General features: G+C 53.5%; 1 protein-coding gene across 1 annotated transcript in view; it reads right to left on the reverse strand.

The window, feature by feature from the left end:
* Positions 1–14,038, reverse strand: part of LOC115550349 (copine-8) — a 49,574-nt gene continuing 35,536 nt past the window's right edge. Inside the window, exons 14-20 of the mRNA XM_030365286.1 lie at positions 13,595–13,641; positions 12,712–12,893; positions 11,075–11,202; positions 8,004–8,106; positions 6,335–6,392; positions 3,920–3,993; positions 1–2,318 (exon numbers count right to left, since the gene is read on the reverse strand). Coding sequence (XP_030221146.1) covers positions 2,118–2,318; positions 3,920–3,993; positions 6,335–6,392; positions 8,004–8,106; positions 11,075–11,202; positions 12,712–12,893; positions 13,595–13,641 — 793 coding nt within the window. The 3' untranslated portion in view covers positions 1–2,117. The remainder of the gene's footprint in view (positions 2,319–3,919; positions 3,994–6,334; positions 6,393–8,003; positions 8,107–11,074; positions 11,203–12,711; positions 12,894–13,594; positions 13,642–14,038) is intronic.

Raw genomic sequence — 14,038 nt, forward strand, 5'->3', positions numbered from 1 at the left:
CTCGGTTGGTTACAGAAGTGTTTAACATTAGTGTTTACAGTGTTGTACACAAATTGCTGTTCAAGTTAAATGTATTACACAGTATTTCCCCCGTTCTAGCCAGGCAGTAGGAACAGTGGGTTCCGAACCTAGGGGTCCGGGCTACCCTTGGGTTCCCCTAAGAAGAAGATGGGGACCGCAGGAGCCTGCTTATAAGCTATAGATATTAGGCTACAGAGGGGTCTCACTTGGAACGGTCCTGTTTCTATCAACAGTCTAATGATTCGTAAGGTAGTCAACTACCAGGTGCTACTGTAGTGGGTCGGCGATGCGCATGTGTTCACCGGGGCGTTGATGAATTTGGGAGGCGAGACCCATCAGACCCACAGTGGGGTCCCCCAGCTGTGGGTCCCCCCACTGCGGTAGGACGGCCCAATCCATGTAAGACGGAGAACGTTATGAATTAATCTCAGCTGTTCTGCAGTGAAACCATTTGTGCTTTGCTTAACATCATCAATCCACACGTTGAGAACACGGGTCAAAAAAAGTGGCCGGCGTTGAAGTCTCACCCAGAAACACTTGGCTTAGAAAAGTGACAGCAGTGCAGTTACCTGTTTAGATCGCAGTCTTACTATGTCTAGAAGGTGAGGTGGGGCCAAACTAAACCCCTGGTACGGTCATGAAGGAGTCCGCCCCGATGCACACTGTCCCCGTTGGCCATCGACGAAGAAGCTTTGTGTCCTGGTGCAGAGACGCTGACGATACAGCAGAGGAAGGGCTGCCGATATCGACCCGGAACGGAGTCCATCAGATAGCGGTCAAAGCTCTCTCCCCTCACGGTTTCGGCTGACACAACGGGCGTCCAGGGCGGTAGTCACTGCGAGCCGCCTCAATTTGTCGTGTTCCGGCCGCCGCCATAACAACAATGTGAGAGGTAGAGACAAAATGGAAGAATGCTTCTGAGGCTACAAAACGCCGCTCAGTGAAACCGGAGCCACACTCGTCCCCCAATAAGACACGGAGCGTTGGAGCGGGTTTGCCTGGGCGTGTGTCCAAGTGTCTGTGTGTGAGTCGGTATAACACCTGGGGACGGTCCGTGGAGACCCAGGTGGGGGTACGAGGTACCCAGGGAGAGTCCGGTGTACGGCTACACATCCCCCAACCAGTACCCTGACTCCCTCCTGCTGGGCAGAAGTGTGTGTCTGTGTGTGTGTTCACGTTGGTGTGTCTGTGTGGTGTGTGTGCACGTGTGCGTGTGTGGAGGACGGGGGGGTTTTAGTTGCGGTGCAACAGAGCCCTGAGTGGTGCAGGACGACGGCATCGGTACGAGTCCTGCTGCACTACCTAGCAGATCTGCCTCTGTCCCGTCGCTGTAAACATGAACACAGACTGACTGACACACAACAGACAGGGGTAATGGATCACAGACTGATGGAGAGACAGAGGTAATGGATAACAGACTGAGGGACAGAGATAATGGATAACAGACTGATGGACAGACAGGGGTAATGGATAACAGACTGATGGACAGAGGTAATGGATCACAGACTGATAGACAGAGATAATGGATAACAGACTGATAGACAGACAGAGATAATGGGTAGACTGATAGACAGAGATAATATTGATTGATAACATCTGGATGTAGATCGATTGATGACGGATGAAAGGAGAGTGAGAGTATCTAATAGAAGAGGGTTGAATGGAAATGATATAGATAAATAGATAAAAGCCAGGTGGATAATGATAGATAAATAAAAGATAGATTATGATAGCTATATTGAAGACAGATGGATAATGATAGATGATAGAGGGATAAACGCTATGTAGATGATAGCCATGCTCGTCTGTATCTGTCCATCTTGAGGGTCGACGAGTTGACCTTTGACCTCCACCCCAAATGAGTGCCACACGCTGCTTCCCAACCCCCCCCCCCCCCCCCCTCACTCGTCTGTCAAAAGGGACGCGGGTGAGCGCCACAGATGGTTGGTTCACTCAATGTCGTCGTCATCATCTTCATCATCATCATCATCAGGACTTTGAAGGTCTCCTCCCGGAGCGGCAGGGGGGCGGAGCCTACGTCAGACGAGGACCTCCTGTGAGGTGGGGCAGGAGGGTGGAGGAGCGGGGGAGGGACCTCAGATCCGGCTCACCCTCCGGGTGAGGAGGGGGTGGATGGCGGGGGTGTAGGGGGGCGGAGAGGTCCCCGGTTTGATGCCCCGCGTCCGCATGTAGGACAGGAACTGGTCGGGGATCTCGGCCAGCACCTCCTTGGCGAGGCGCGCCATGGACAGGATGTGGTTCCCCCGGCGGTCCACGTAGTCCCGGAACGGGACGAACTGGGGAGGGGGGGGAGGGAGGGGGAGGGAGACGTACAGGGATGTAGAGGGGAGAGGGAGGGAGAGGGAGGGGGGGGAGGGAGACGTACAGGGATGTAGAGGGGAGAGGGAGGGAGAGGGAGGGGGGGAGGGAGACGTACAGGGATGTAGAGGGGAGAGGGAGGGAGAGGGAGGGGGGGGAGGGAGACGTACAGGGATGTAGAGGGGAGAGGGAGGGGGGGGAGGGAGACGTACAGGGATGTAGAGGGGAGAGGGAGGGGGGGGAGGGAGGGGGAGGGAGACGTACAGGGATGTAGAGGGGAGAGGGAGGGAGAGGGAGGGGGGGGAGGGAGACGTACAGGGATGTAGAGGGGAGAGGGAGGGGGGGGAGGGAGACGTACAGGGATGTAGAGGGGAGAGGGAGGGGGGGGAGGGAGACGTACAGGGATGTAGAGGAGGGGAGAGGGAGGTGGGAGAGAGGTGAGGGACAGGGAGTGGAGAGAGGTGGAGGGAGAGAGGTGGAGGGAGAGAGGTGGAGGGAGTGAGGTGGAGGGAGAGAGGTGGAGGGAGAGAGGTGGAGGGAGAGGGGTGGAGGGAGAGAGGTGGAGGGAGAGGGGTGGAGGGAGAGAGGTGGAGGGAGAGGGGTGGAGGGAGAGAGGTGGAGGGAGAGGGGTGGAGGGAGTGAGGTGGAGGGAGAGGGGTGGAGGGAGAGAGGTGGAGGGAGAGGGGTGGAGGGAGAGAGGTGGAGGGAGAGAGGTGGAGGGAGAGGGGTGGAGGGAGAGAGGTGGAGGGAGAGAGGTGGAGGGAGAGGGGTGGAGGGAGAGAGGTGGAGGGAGAGGGGTGGAGGGAGTGAGGTGGAGGGAGAGAGGTGGAGGGAGAGAGGTGGAGGGAGAGGGGTGGAGGGAGAGGGGTGGAGGGAGAGGGGTGGAGGGAGAGGGGTGGAGGGAGTGAGGTGGAGGGAGAGGGGTGGAGGGAGAGGGGTAGAGGCAGAGGCAGAGAGGGGGAGAGGGAGGGATGGACAGAGGAAGAGCGAGAGATAGAGAGCCATGGAGGAACAGACAGATTGAAGAGAGAAACATAGAGGGTGAGAAACAGAGAAACAGGCAGGAGGCGCCGACCAGAGGGAGGGGAGCGTGAGGGTTAGGAGAGGGGTAGGAGGAGAAGGAGCACATGAGGCCGAGAGACTCAGACGAGCAGGGTTAATGGAGGCCACTGCACGGCCTGCTGGTGCAGAACACTGGCTGTGTGAGCATGTGCATGTATGTGTATATCTGTATGTGTGAGTATGTGAATGTGTATATCTGCATGTGTGAGTATGTGCATGTATATATCTGTGTGCGAGTACGTGCATGTGTGTGTGTGCATATGTATATCTGTGTGAGTATGTGTGTGCATGTGTATATACGTGTGTGAGTATGTGCATGTGTGTGTATGTTTGTGTGTTTGAGTATGTGCATGTGAATGTGTCTATATCTGTGTGTATTTTTGGGTTAATCTGTGTGAAAATGTGCACTTACGTATATAACGTGTGGTGAATAATAAGTGAGCCAGACCCTTGAATCTGAGGGGGGCCTCAGCCCCTCCGCACCCCAGCCCTGAGCTCTGTTCCCTGGGTGCCCTACCTGCACGATGTCCCTCTCGGCCAGACGTCCCTGGGACGAGATGCGCTCCTCGTCTCCGTCCAGCTCGATCATTTCTGGGATCACACAGAGACACACGGGTGAGGACATGCCTCTTCAGCTCTGTTCTGCTCTGTTCTGCCTCTGGACGACTGGAGGATCGTGTATGTTGAACGTACTGTACGCACTCAACGACATGTCCGTCTAACTGGCGGCATGTGGCTCAGGAGGTAGAGCGGGTCGGCTGGTAACCGGAAGGTTGCTAGTTCGATCCCCGGCTCCTCCTAGCTGGTGGTGAAGTGTCCCTGAGCGAGACATCTCAGCCACCTCACCCCCCTGACACCGCGGGTGTGTGAATGTGTGAATGTGAGGCAATATGGCGCTTTGAGGGGCCACTGGTTTGAAAAGTGCTCATTAAATGCAGTCAATTTACCATCTAACGTACTGAACGACTGCAAGTCCATCTCATTGTCTGTATAACTGTGGCCACGTTCTGAACCAATAGGACGATCAGGTGAGAACCTGTCCACACCAGGGTGTCACCTGACGCTGGCTGCGTCCCCCCAGCTGCTGATGAACTCGGGGGAGGCAGGAGAAGGGAGCATTAGGTTTCTAGCCTGGTGTTTATTCAGTTGTGTGCCTCGCTAGAGAGAGAAACGGGAGAAGTCACCCACAACCCTGAAATGAGTTCCAGGCGTTGGCAACCGTGCCACGTAACCGACACATTTACATTAAACACTCAAATGATGCTTTAAATATGCGGATTAAGAAACAAAGTTATGCATAATTCGGCGCACACACACACACACACACACACACACACACACACACACACACACACACACACACACACACACACACACACGGGGGCAGCCGGCGGAGCAGGAGGAATAGTAAACGCTGCAGCGCTGTTAAACGTAGGCAGTGATGTGTGTTCTGTTAGCATGCTAATACACAGATAGTCAGTGTGTCGCTGCTACAGGCTGGCGGCTCCGTTAGCATGCTAATACACAGAGAGTCAGTGTGTCGCTGCTACAGGCTGGCGGCTCCGTTAGCATGCTAATACACAGATTCAGTGTGTCGCTGCTACAGGCTGGCGGCTCTGTTAGCATGCTAATACACAGAGACAGTGTGTCGCTGCTACAGGCTGGCGGCTCTGTTAGCATGCCAATACACAGAGTCAGTGTGTCGCTGCTACAGGCTGGCGGCTCCGTTAGCATGCCAATACACAGAGTCAGTGTGTCGCCGCTTCAGGCTAACGGCTCTGTTAGCATGCCAATACACTAATAGCCAGTGTGTCGACGCTACATGCGGACGGCTCTGTTAGCATGCTGATAAACAGAAAGCCAGTGTAGGCGCTTCAGGCTGGAGGCTCTGTTAGCATGCTTGTACACTGATAGTCAGTGTGTAGCCGCTACTGTCGGATGGCTCTGTTAGCATGTTAATACACATAGAGTTAGCGGGTCACCGTTACGGGCTGGCGGCTCTGTTAGCATGCTAATACACAGATAGTCAGTTTTAGGAGCTACAGACTTGCAGCTCTGGGAGCATGCCAATACAGAGAGATTCAGTGTTTCGCTGCTACAGGCTGGCGGCTCTGGTAGCATGCTAATACACAGAGAGTCAGTGTTGACGATAGCTACATGCTGGCGGCTCTGTTAGCATGCTAATACACTGATAGTCGGTGTAGGCGCTACATGCTGGCTGCTCCGGTCCAACAAGCGAACCACTAAAGCGCTCAACAGGAAAGGCTGTTGAACAAGCCAGCAGGGGGGGGGGGGGTGGGGCAACAAGAGGAGGAGGATGGAGAGAATGAGAGGGGAGAGGAGGAGGAGGAGAGACGAGGAGGGAGAACGGGAGAGGAGAGGAAAAGGAGGAGAGGGTGGAGCGATGATAAGAGGAGCAAACGAGAAAAGGAATTGAGAAGAGGAGAGGAGGAGAGGACAGAGGAGGAAAGGAGATAAGAGGGTAGGGGAGGAAAGGAGTGTTGGGAGAGAGCAGTAGTGAAGGGGGAGGGAAGAGGGGAGGGGGGGAGAGGAGAACAGCAGCAGGAGGCATGCATATGGAGCCAGAGATAGAGAAGGGACTTCGGCAGGAGGATTAGGGAAGGAAAATAAAGGCAGTGTGCTTATGGGATACACACACATGGCTGTTATCAGTCCCAACACACACACACACACACACACACACACACACACACACACACACACACACACACACACACACACACACACAAACCCACACACACACACAGGTCTTGATACACACACACACACATATGGACACACACACACAAGCATGGACACACACATACACCCACACACACACGGACACACATGGAAACAGACACAAGCACGGACAAACACACATGAACACACACACACACACACAGGTATGGACACACACACACATGCTGACCGTCAAACTCAGCCGGTCCGACGCCGACGATGATGATGGACATGGGCAGTGAGGCGGCCTGCAGAGGGAGGAAGAGGAGGAGCTTTAGTGTTATCTGAAGGACCGCCAGGGAAGCCCCCTTCACAACAGCCCCCCGCCAAGAAGCTCAGAGACGCAGTCGCTCCCTCTGTCATCCCAACGCCACATCCCAGGGTTAGCCTCCTCCGGTAACCCCCCCCCCCGCCGCGGTGTGATGGGTTTCCTCACGCTCCGTCATCCCACCGCTGCTCTGAGCCGCTCCGTCATCCCACCGCTGCTCTGAGCCGCTCCGTCTCACTGGCTGTACGAGCGGGCAGAACCCGCCGCCCAGCCGGATCGGGTGGTACCCCAATGAGGCCCGGTGAGGCCGGTACCCCAATGAGGCCCGGTGAGGCCGGTACCCCAATGAGGCCCGTTGAGGCCGGTACCCCGGTGAGGCAAATTAAAGCCGCGTTGCCTCCGGGCTTCACCGCTTCTCAATATTGTTCAATAAGCTCGGAGCAGCTTGTTCAATAAGCTGCGTGCAGACGCAGGGCTTTCACCTGTCCTTTATGACTCGGAGATTACATGACCATCCTGGAATCACACCATATAAGGGGCCGCGAGGTCCCGCCCCCGGAGGGACAGCGGATGATTACTCTGCGATCTGATTGGACGGTTTGAATGCCTCCGCGGAGGGTGATTGGGTGAAGCTGAGGCTGTCAACGGGCTGGTTAATTGGCTCGGGCTGATGAGAGATTCTAGTGAATCCCCCTGGATCAGCAGAACCCAATTCCATCGGTACCGGGGCTGGAGGGGTAGGGAGACCTCACGGAAGAGAGCAGTCCGCCTTGTAGCGAGCTGGGTTCTTCTCTTCTCTCTGACCCACCACCCGGTCTCTCTGACCCACCACCCGGTCTCTCTGTCCCACCACCCGGTCTCTCTGACCCACCACCCGGTCTCTCTGACCAACTATCCGGTCTCTCTGACCCACTACCTGGTTTCTCTCTAGGGCCCGGTCTCTCTGACCCACTACCCGGTCTCTCTCTAGGGCCCGGTCCACAAAGAAAGTAAACATAAACATAAAAACTAAAGAAGAAGAAGAAGACAAAGAGGAAGACAAAGAAGACAAAGAAGACGAAGAAGAAGAAGGAGAGAGAGAGAGGCGTGTGTGTGGGGGGGGGGGGGGGGGAGAAAATAACCAGAGAGAGAGAGGGGAACGGTCGAGGGAGACAATGATAAACAAGAGAGAACATTTGAGAAGAAGCACAAAATAAGCAGACATGTAGCGAGCAGAGAGACGACTCAGGACCCTAAAGACCCGGCAGCTGGCATGAGGAACAGAGCAGCAGAGAGAGAACCAACGCTGGAGCAGGAACACAAGGGGAGGAGAACAAGAGCTGGAGGTTTAAAGGGAGTCGGTGTAGGACGGGGGAGAGGGGGGGAGGGACAGAGAGAGGAGAAAGGGGAGATAGTGGGGAAATGGTGGATTAGAGGTTAGAGGGGGGAGAGAGGGGAGGGAGAGAGAAGGGGAGAGAAGAAGAGAGGGGAGAGGAGAGAAGGGAGAGAGATGGGAGGGAGTTGGGATGAGAGGTGACAGGGGAAAAGAGAGAGGGGAGAGGGATGGGAGAGGGTAGAGAGAGGAGGAGAGGGGAGGAGGGGGCAGACGTACGTTGACGATGGACTCCTTGGTCTGGGCCATGTCCGTGATGACTCCGTCTGAGATGATGAGGAGGATGAAGTACTGCGAGCCGTCCGTCACCGCCGACGCATACCTGTCAGGCAGGGGGTCAGGGGTCAAAGGCCACAGCGGCCAGGTGTTGCATAACCAGGAGCTCGCACCCGTCTCCCGGGACGCAACATCAACACATCGCTGGGTTCTGATTGGATCGCTAGCGTTCAGAGTGGTGATTTGAGAGAGTCGTTAATGGACCTTCGAACGGTCCTGGTTTTAATGAAGTACCGCTTCACACACACACACACACACACACACACACACACACACACACACACACACACACACACACACACACACACACACACACACACACACACACACACACACACACACACACACACACACACACACCCGACCCCCCCAGCGCTTGGAGCTGTGTGCAGGCATTGTAAACTGGTGAACCACAGCATACGGTCAGTGCCTTGCTCAACAGCAGTAGGAGGGCATCCTGGAGGAATTATAATCGCTGCATACTCTTCACTTAACAATAGTACTTTGCATTGTGTAGCATATTATCCTAGCTATCTCTGTTGTATACGGGGAATGGGTAAACCTAGCGATTGTTGGTGCCTTTCACTTGGTTCTATGAACATCCTTACTGTACCGACAGCATATATTGTTGTTTCTCAAATGTACAAATACTTACCATTGTAAGTCGCTTTGGATGAATGCGTCTGCTAAATGCCATGACTATAAACGTTAATGATACATCTTGTGTGAATAGATAAATGTTGTGTAAATAAAAAATAAATGTGTAAATAAAAAAAAGATTAATTACTCTTAATCTTTTTTTTTAATTCATATTAAGTGTTATAACGGCACTGGTATCTTATGTAAAGCACTTTGTCCCAGGCTAAAGAAGAATTGGTATTTAACGGTTTGACGTAGCGTTAGCGTCAGCGTGAGCGTCTCCGCCGGAGCGCGAGCCGACCTCTGGCGTTCCCGTGGACGGCGGGAGAGAGAAGGGAACAATGGAGCTATTTCAGGGTTGCGTGGGCGAGAGACCACAGCTCTAAGCGCCCTAACGAGGAGGAATGCCTCGTAGTCAGGAAACATGCCTTCACAGCCCGAATGCAGTATGTATCACAGCCAACCAAATACACATCAAACCACATACAGTATGTATCAAACCTCATACAGTATATACAGTATGTATCAAACCACATACCGCGTGATCATTGTCATTGTGCTGCTCACTAATACAGCTCACTACTAGGTATACTGTGCTGCAGTGCTCACTAATACAGCTCACTGCTTAGTATCTTATGCTGCTGGACATATTTAGCCCTGGATTCACTTGTGACAAGGAACGTTGTTCACATCCTCATCACAACTTTGGATTCAGATTCATTGGAAGGAGGAGGAGCAGGTAGCAGTGAATTCAGATGTATGTCATTAGGAACACACGTTGAACCAGGACGCTATGTCCGACCGTTCAGATCTACAGACTACGTGGTTCTGGTGGAGTGATGACTGGGAGGAGAATTGTTAAATTGTATTTTTCTTTAGCCTGTGACAAAGTGTTATACATTAGATACTGGCACCGTTATAACACTTTGATTATTATAATCATACAATTATCTATTGACACAATATGTATCCAGTTGTTGGATTCAATCCATGATGCCTACCTGCTGCTGTTGAGCAAGGCACTGACCGTATGTTTGGGTAGGTAGGGGTCATGGTGCCTGGCTCAGAGGCCTGTCGGCAGGCTGCTGAGGCTGATGGCCCCAGCCTCCACTACACTGTCACGCCCCTGAGGACTCCCTCATAGACCGGTGAGAAGCCGTCACATCCGTACTGCCCTCACAGAGCAGGGAGGTCCAGGTTCACAGGGCAGGAAGCTCCTCCATCGACGTTGAGTCGTTCAGCAGACGCTATCGTCATCATTACCACTTAGCAGACGCCTCAACCACCTGACCCACAGGGGAGGCTGAGCGCAGCCGGATTAGAGCAGCCCAGCTGGAGCGGCGTGTGCCCCAGGAGGCAGAGCGGGTTGGACGCTAACCGGGAGGTTGCTCTCGCTCGGCTAGGAGGAGCCGGGAGGAACCCCAGCTCCCCCTAGCCGAGTGTCCAGGTGTCCCTGAGCAAGACCCCTCACCCTGACTGCTCCTGACGAGCTGGCTGTCGCCTTGCGTGGCTGACACCGCCGTCTGTGTTTGAATGTGTGCTAAATGGGTGAATGAGGCAGTGTTGTAAAGCGCTTTGAGTGGCCACTGGTTAGAAAAGTTCTTTATAAAATGCAGTCCATTTACAAAAGCAGAAGCTGTAGTAGTGCAACGCCCGGTGAGAAGAGGGAGAGAGCAGAGGAGTCAGAAACACACTCTGATCCTGATTCTAATGAGCGGTGGTGGTGGGGGCGATGGGCCGATGCTGGGCTGATGGCGAAGCCGTTAGCGCAATTACTTGAACGTTCAGTAAGCCTCCACCCGTGGGAGAGTGCAACCAAGACTCACACAAACACACACATGCAAACACACCCTCTGAGCTGTAATGATAACCTATTGATCTGAGATTGTGGTGGATAGTGCAAACACAAACACCTTCTGCACACCCAGATCACCTGTGTGTGTGTGTGTGTGTGTGTGTGTGTGTGTGTGTGTGTGTGTGTGTCGGCATGTGTGTGCATAGTCTGTGTGTGTTTGTCAGTATGTGCGTGCATTCGTCCATGTGTGTCTACTATATGCGTGTATGTGTCCATGTGCTTGTGTGTGTCTATGTATCTGTGTCTGTGCGTCTGTATGTGCGTGTGTGTCGATGTGCTGCTTGGGTGTGTTTGCGTGCCTGTGCATTGGTTTCTTATGTGTCTCTATGCACGTGTGTGTGTGTGTGTGTGTTTGTGTGTGTGTGTGTTTGACTGTATGCATATGTGCGTGCTTGGATGCGTGTCTATGCGTTTGTCTGCATTTGTGTGTACGTGTGTGTATGTGTCTGTGTGTGTATCTGCATGTGTGTGTGTGTGTGTGTGTGTGTGTGTGTGTGTGTGTGTGTGTGTGTGTGTGTACCTGGCCACGTGGTTGATGACGGGGGAGAAGTGCGTGGGGCCGTAGAGCCGAACCGACTTGAGGCTCTGGTAGTACGCCTCCATCACACCTTCGATGCCCGAGCAGTACGGGTTCTGGGGGTTCCCGTTCTGAGGACACACCCCACAAGCCCCCCGTTAGAGCTGATGACAGGTTAGCCCACCAATCAGAGCCCCCCGGGATGCTGTGGGCGGGGCCGCCCTCGTTGTGGAGCTGGATGAAGGTAACGTCCGTGATGTCGAGAGGAAACCAAGTCCATATTAGGATCATTTATGGTGGAATTCTGTGGCTCCTCGCAGTACGGCCCAAAACTCATTTATATTCAATCCTTAATTACTTTTTAAAGAGATGAACTGTCTCACTGACCTCTCAGAATACATCACATGCAGATGAACTAACGGGAATAGGTTAACCTAGCGATTGTTAGTGCTTGGCCCCTGGTTCTATGAACATCCTTACTGTTCCGACAGCGATATATTGTTGTTTTTTCTTTCTTCTGACAAATGTATTTATTGTAAGTCTCTTTGGATAATAGCGTCTGCTGAATGTAAAATGTAAATGTAATCCCACGTGGTTTGTTTTGTTAGTGCAAGCTTGTTTACGAGGTCGATGAGATGTTAAAAACATGGCCTTGTGCAGGTCAACGCTTCGTAGTTTAAAGATCAACAAGCCGTGATGAACACGCCTCATCAGCCTGGGAGGCAGCTGTGTGAACGTCGTTAGGGAGCCACGCGGAGCGGAGGTCGTAGCGGCGCCGGGCGGGGGGAGACCCTGCTCACAGCTCACTGAGGGTCGTTTTAATTCAGCAGAGGAACCGTCAAACCGCAGGAAGGGAAACCTTATCTCAGCCCTGGCTCCAACGCCAGAGGGGCCTCTTGTGCTCGGATGGTTGGCTCTTCAGACACCAGCCTGTCTGAATCAACCAATAAGAGGCCTGGAAGGAACGGGGGGGGGAGATGGGGTGCTCGTCTCAGGCCCGGCCCACCCTTGGGATACGTGTCCCCGCCCACAACCTCTGGACCATCGTCAACCTCTGGATGACGAAGGGTAGGACGGCGCAGAGAAGGGGGAGAGGGATGGAGCAGGAAGGGGGGGGAGGGCGGAGGGGCCGTTGTCATGGGTTACACTGAACTCATTAAAACAGAGCTGATGGTGCAGTTTTGAAGGACAGCCGGTCGGTGCTGGTGAGTTTTATACTGGGACTGGGCAGGGACTAGGTTGCCAGATCTCCGAGGATAAAGGTTGCCAACAGAGTGATAAAGAGAGAGTGAGAGAGTTAGAGAGATGTAGCTTTGTTCTCTTTTTGTGCTTTGGCGATTTCGATTTTCCATACCGGTATAGACTTCTTGAAAAACAAGAGACAGACAGAGTGAGTGAGATTGAGAGAACGAGTGAGAGTGAGTTAGAACGAGTGAGTGAGAGAGGGAGATAAAGAGTGAGATATAGTGAGATGGTTGGGAAAATAGTGAGATTGAGTGTGATATAACAGGGAAGGGTGAGACACAGTGAGAAAGAGTGAGTTTGAAAGCGATTGAGAGAATGAGTGAAAGAGAACGGGAAAGAGAACGGGAAAGGGTGGGCGAGAATGAGAACGAACGGGAAGGAGTTCGCCTCCTCACCAGGGCGAACTCGTGCGAGACCCGTCCGTCGGGGGGCAGCTTGGCGCCGAAGCCGAGCGCGGGGAACATCTTGTCGCTGTCGTAGTCCTGGATGATCTCGCCCACGGCACGCAGGGCCATGGCGTAGGCGTTGAGCTGGTACGGGCTCATGTAGTGCAGCGAGGTGGGCTGAGACGGGTTCCCTGGAGCACAGGGACCAGAGGAACCGCACGTCAGCAGGGCAGCAACGGGGGACCGGCTCCACCGGGGTCCACCAGGGTCATCATAGTCCCATTCTCTAGGTTCTTCACAGGCCACGCTATAGTACCCCCCTAACCCTGAGCCCCCAAGAGGGGCCCTGTGACGCCTTCACCCTGAGCCCCCTAGAGGAGGACCCTTGAGGAGGAGGGGGGACCTCTTCTGAGCTCTGGTCACCGTGGTTGGGTTGCAGGCCAGCTGTAGGGACATGTCCTCAATGGTCACCATAAAACTGGTGTTTAAAGGAATAATGTGGAACATCTTCTGGTGCTTTGTCTTACTGTATCACTGCATAATGTTCAGAAGTTAATGGGGTCTCAGGTCTTTTCATTTTTCCCCTAAGATATAATTACCCTTGAAATTGGGATGACACAGCCCCCCATAAAAAAAAATGAATTTAATATTGGTCTGTCGTGCAACAAAGAATGTTGCATGACCCCAGAATAAATGACCAGGGGCTGGATAACCACTTTATAACAAAAGGTAATTTCCTGCATTAGAGCAGCGAAACAGAACCGGGGGGGGGGGGACCTTCTGATGAACGAGTGAATGGATTAGTGACCCCGGACCCAAGAGGGGACGCACTACAAGGTCAGCTGATCTTCACAGATTAACACGCAAGCTGCCGGACGTCAGCGGGACTCACCGTTAGACGCCGTGAAATCAATCGCAACCGTGAAATTGATCTGAGTCCTGAGAGAGAGAGAGAGAGAGAGACACAGAGAGAGAGAGAGAGAGAGAGAGAGAGAGAGAGACAGAGACAGAGACAGAGACAGAGAGAGAGAGAGAGAGACACACACAGAGAGAGAGAGACACAGAGAGAGACACAGAGAGAGAGAGAGAGAGAGAGAGAGAGAGAGAGAGAGAGAGAGAGAGAGAGAGAGAGAGAGACAGAGAGACAGAGAGACAGACAGACAGACAGACAGACAGACACAGAGAGAGAGAGAGAGAGAGAGCGAGAGCGAGAGCGAGGGAGCGAGAGAGCGAGAGAGAGGGAGAGAGCGAGAGAGCGGGAGAGAGCGAGGGAGAGAGAGTGAGGGAGAGAGAGAGGGAGAGAGACACAGTACACAAACATGAGTGCGACTCCAAG

This window comes from Gadus morhua, chromosome 9 (genome assembly GCF_902167405.1).
Source record: "Gadus morhua chromosome 9, gadMor3.0, whole genome shotgun sequence".
NCBI classification, from domain to species: domain Eukaryota; kingdom Metazoa; phylum Chordata; class Actinopteri; order Gadiformes; family Gadidae; genus Gadus; species Gadus morhua.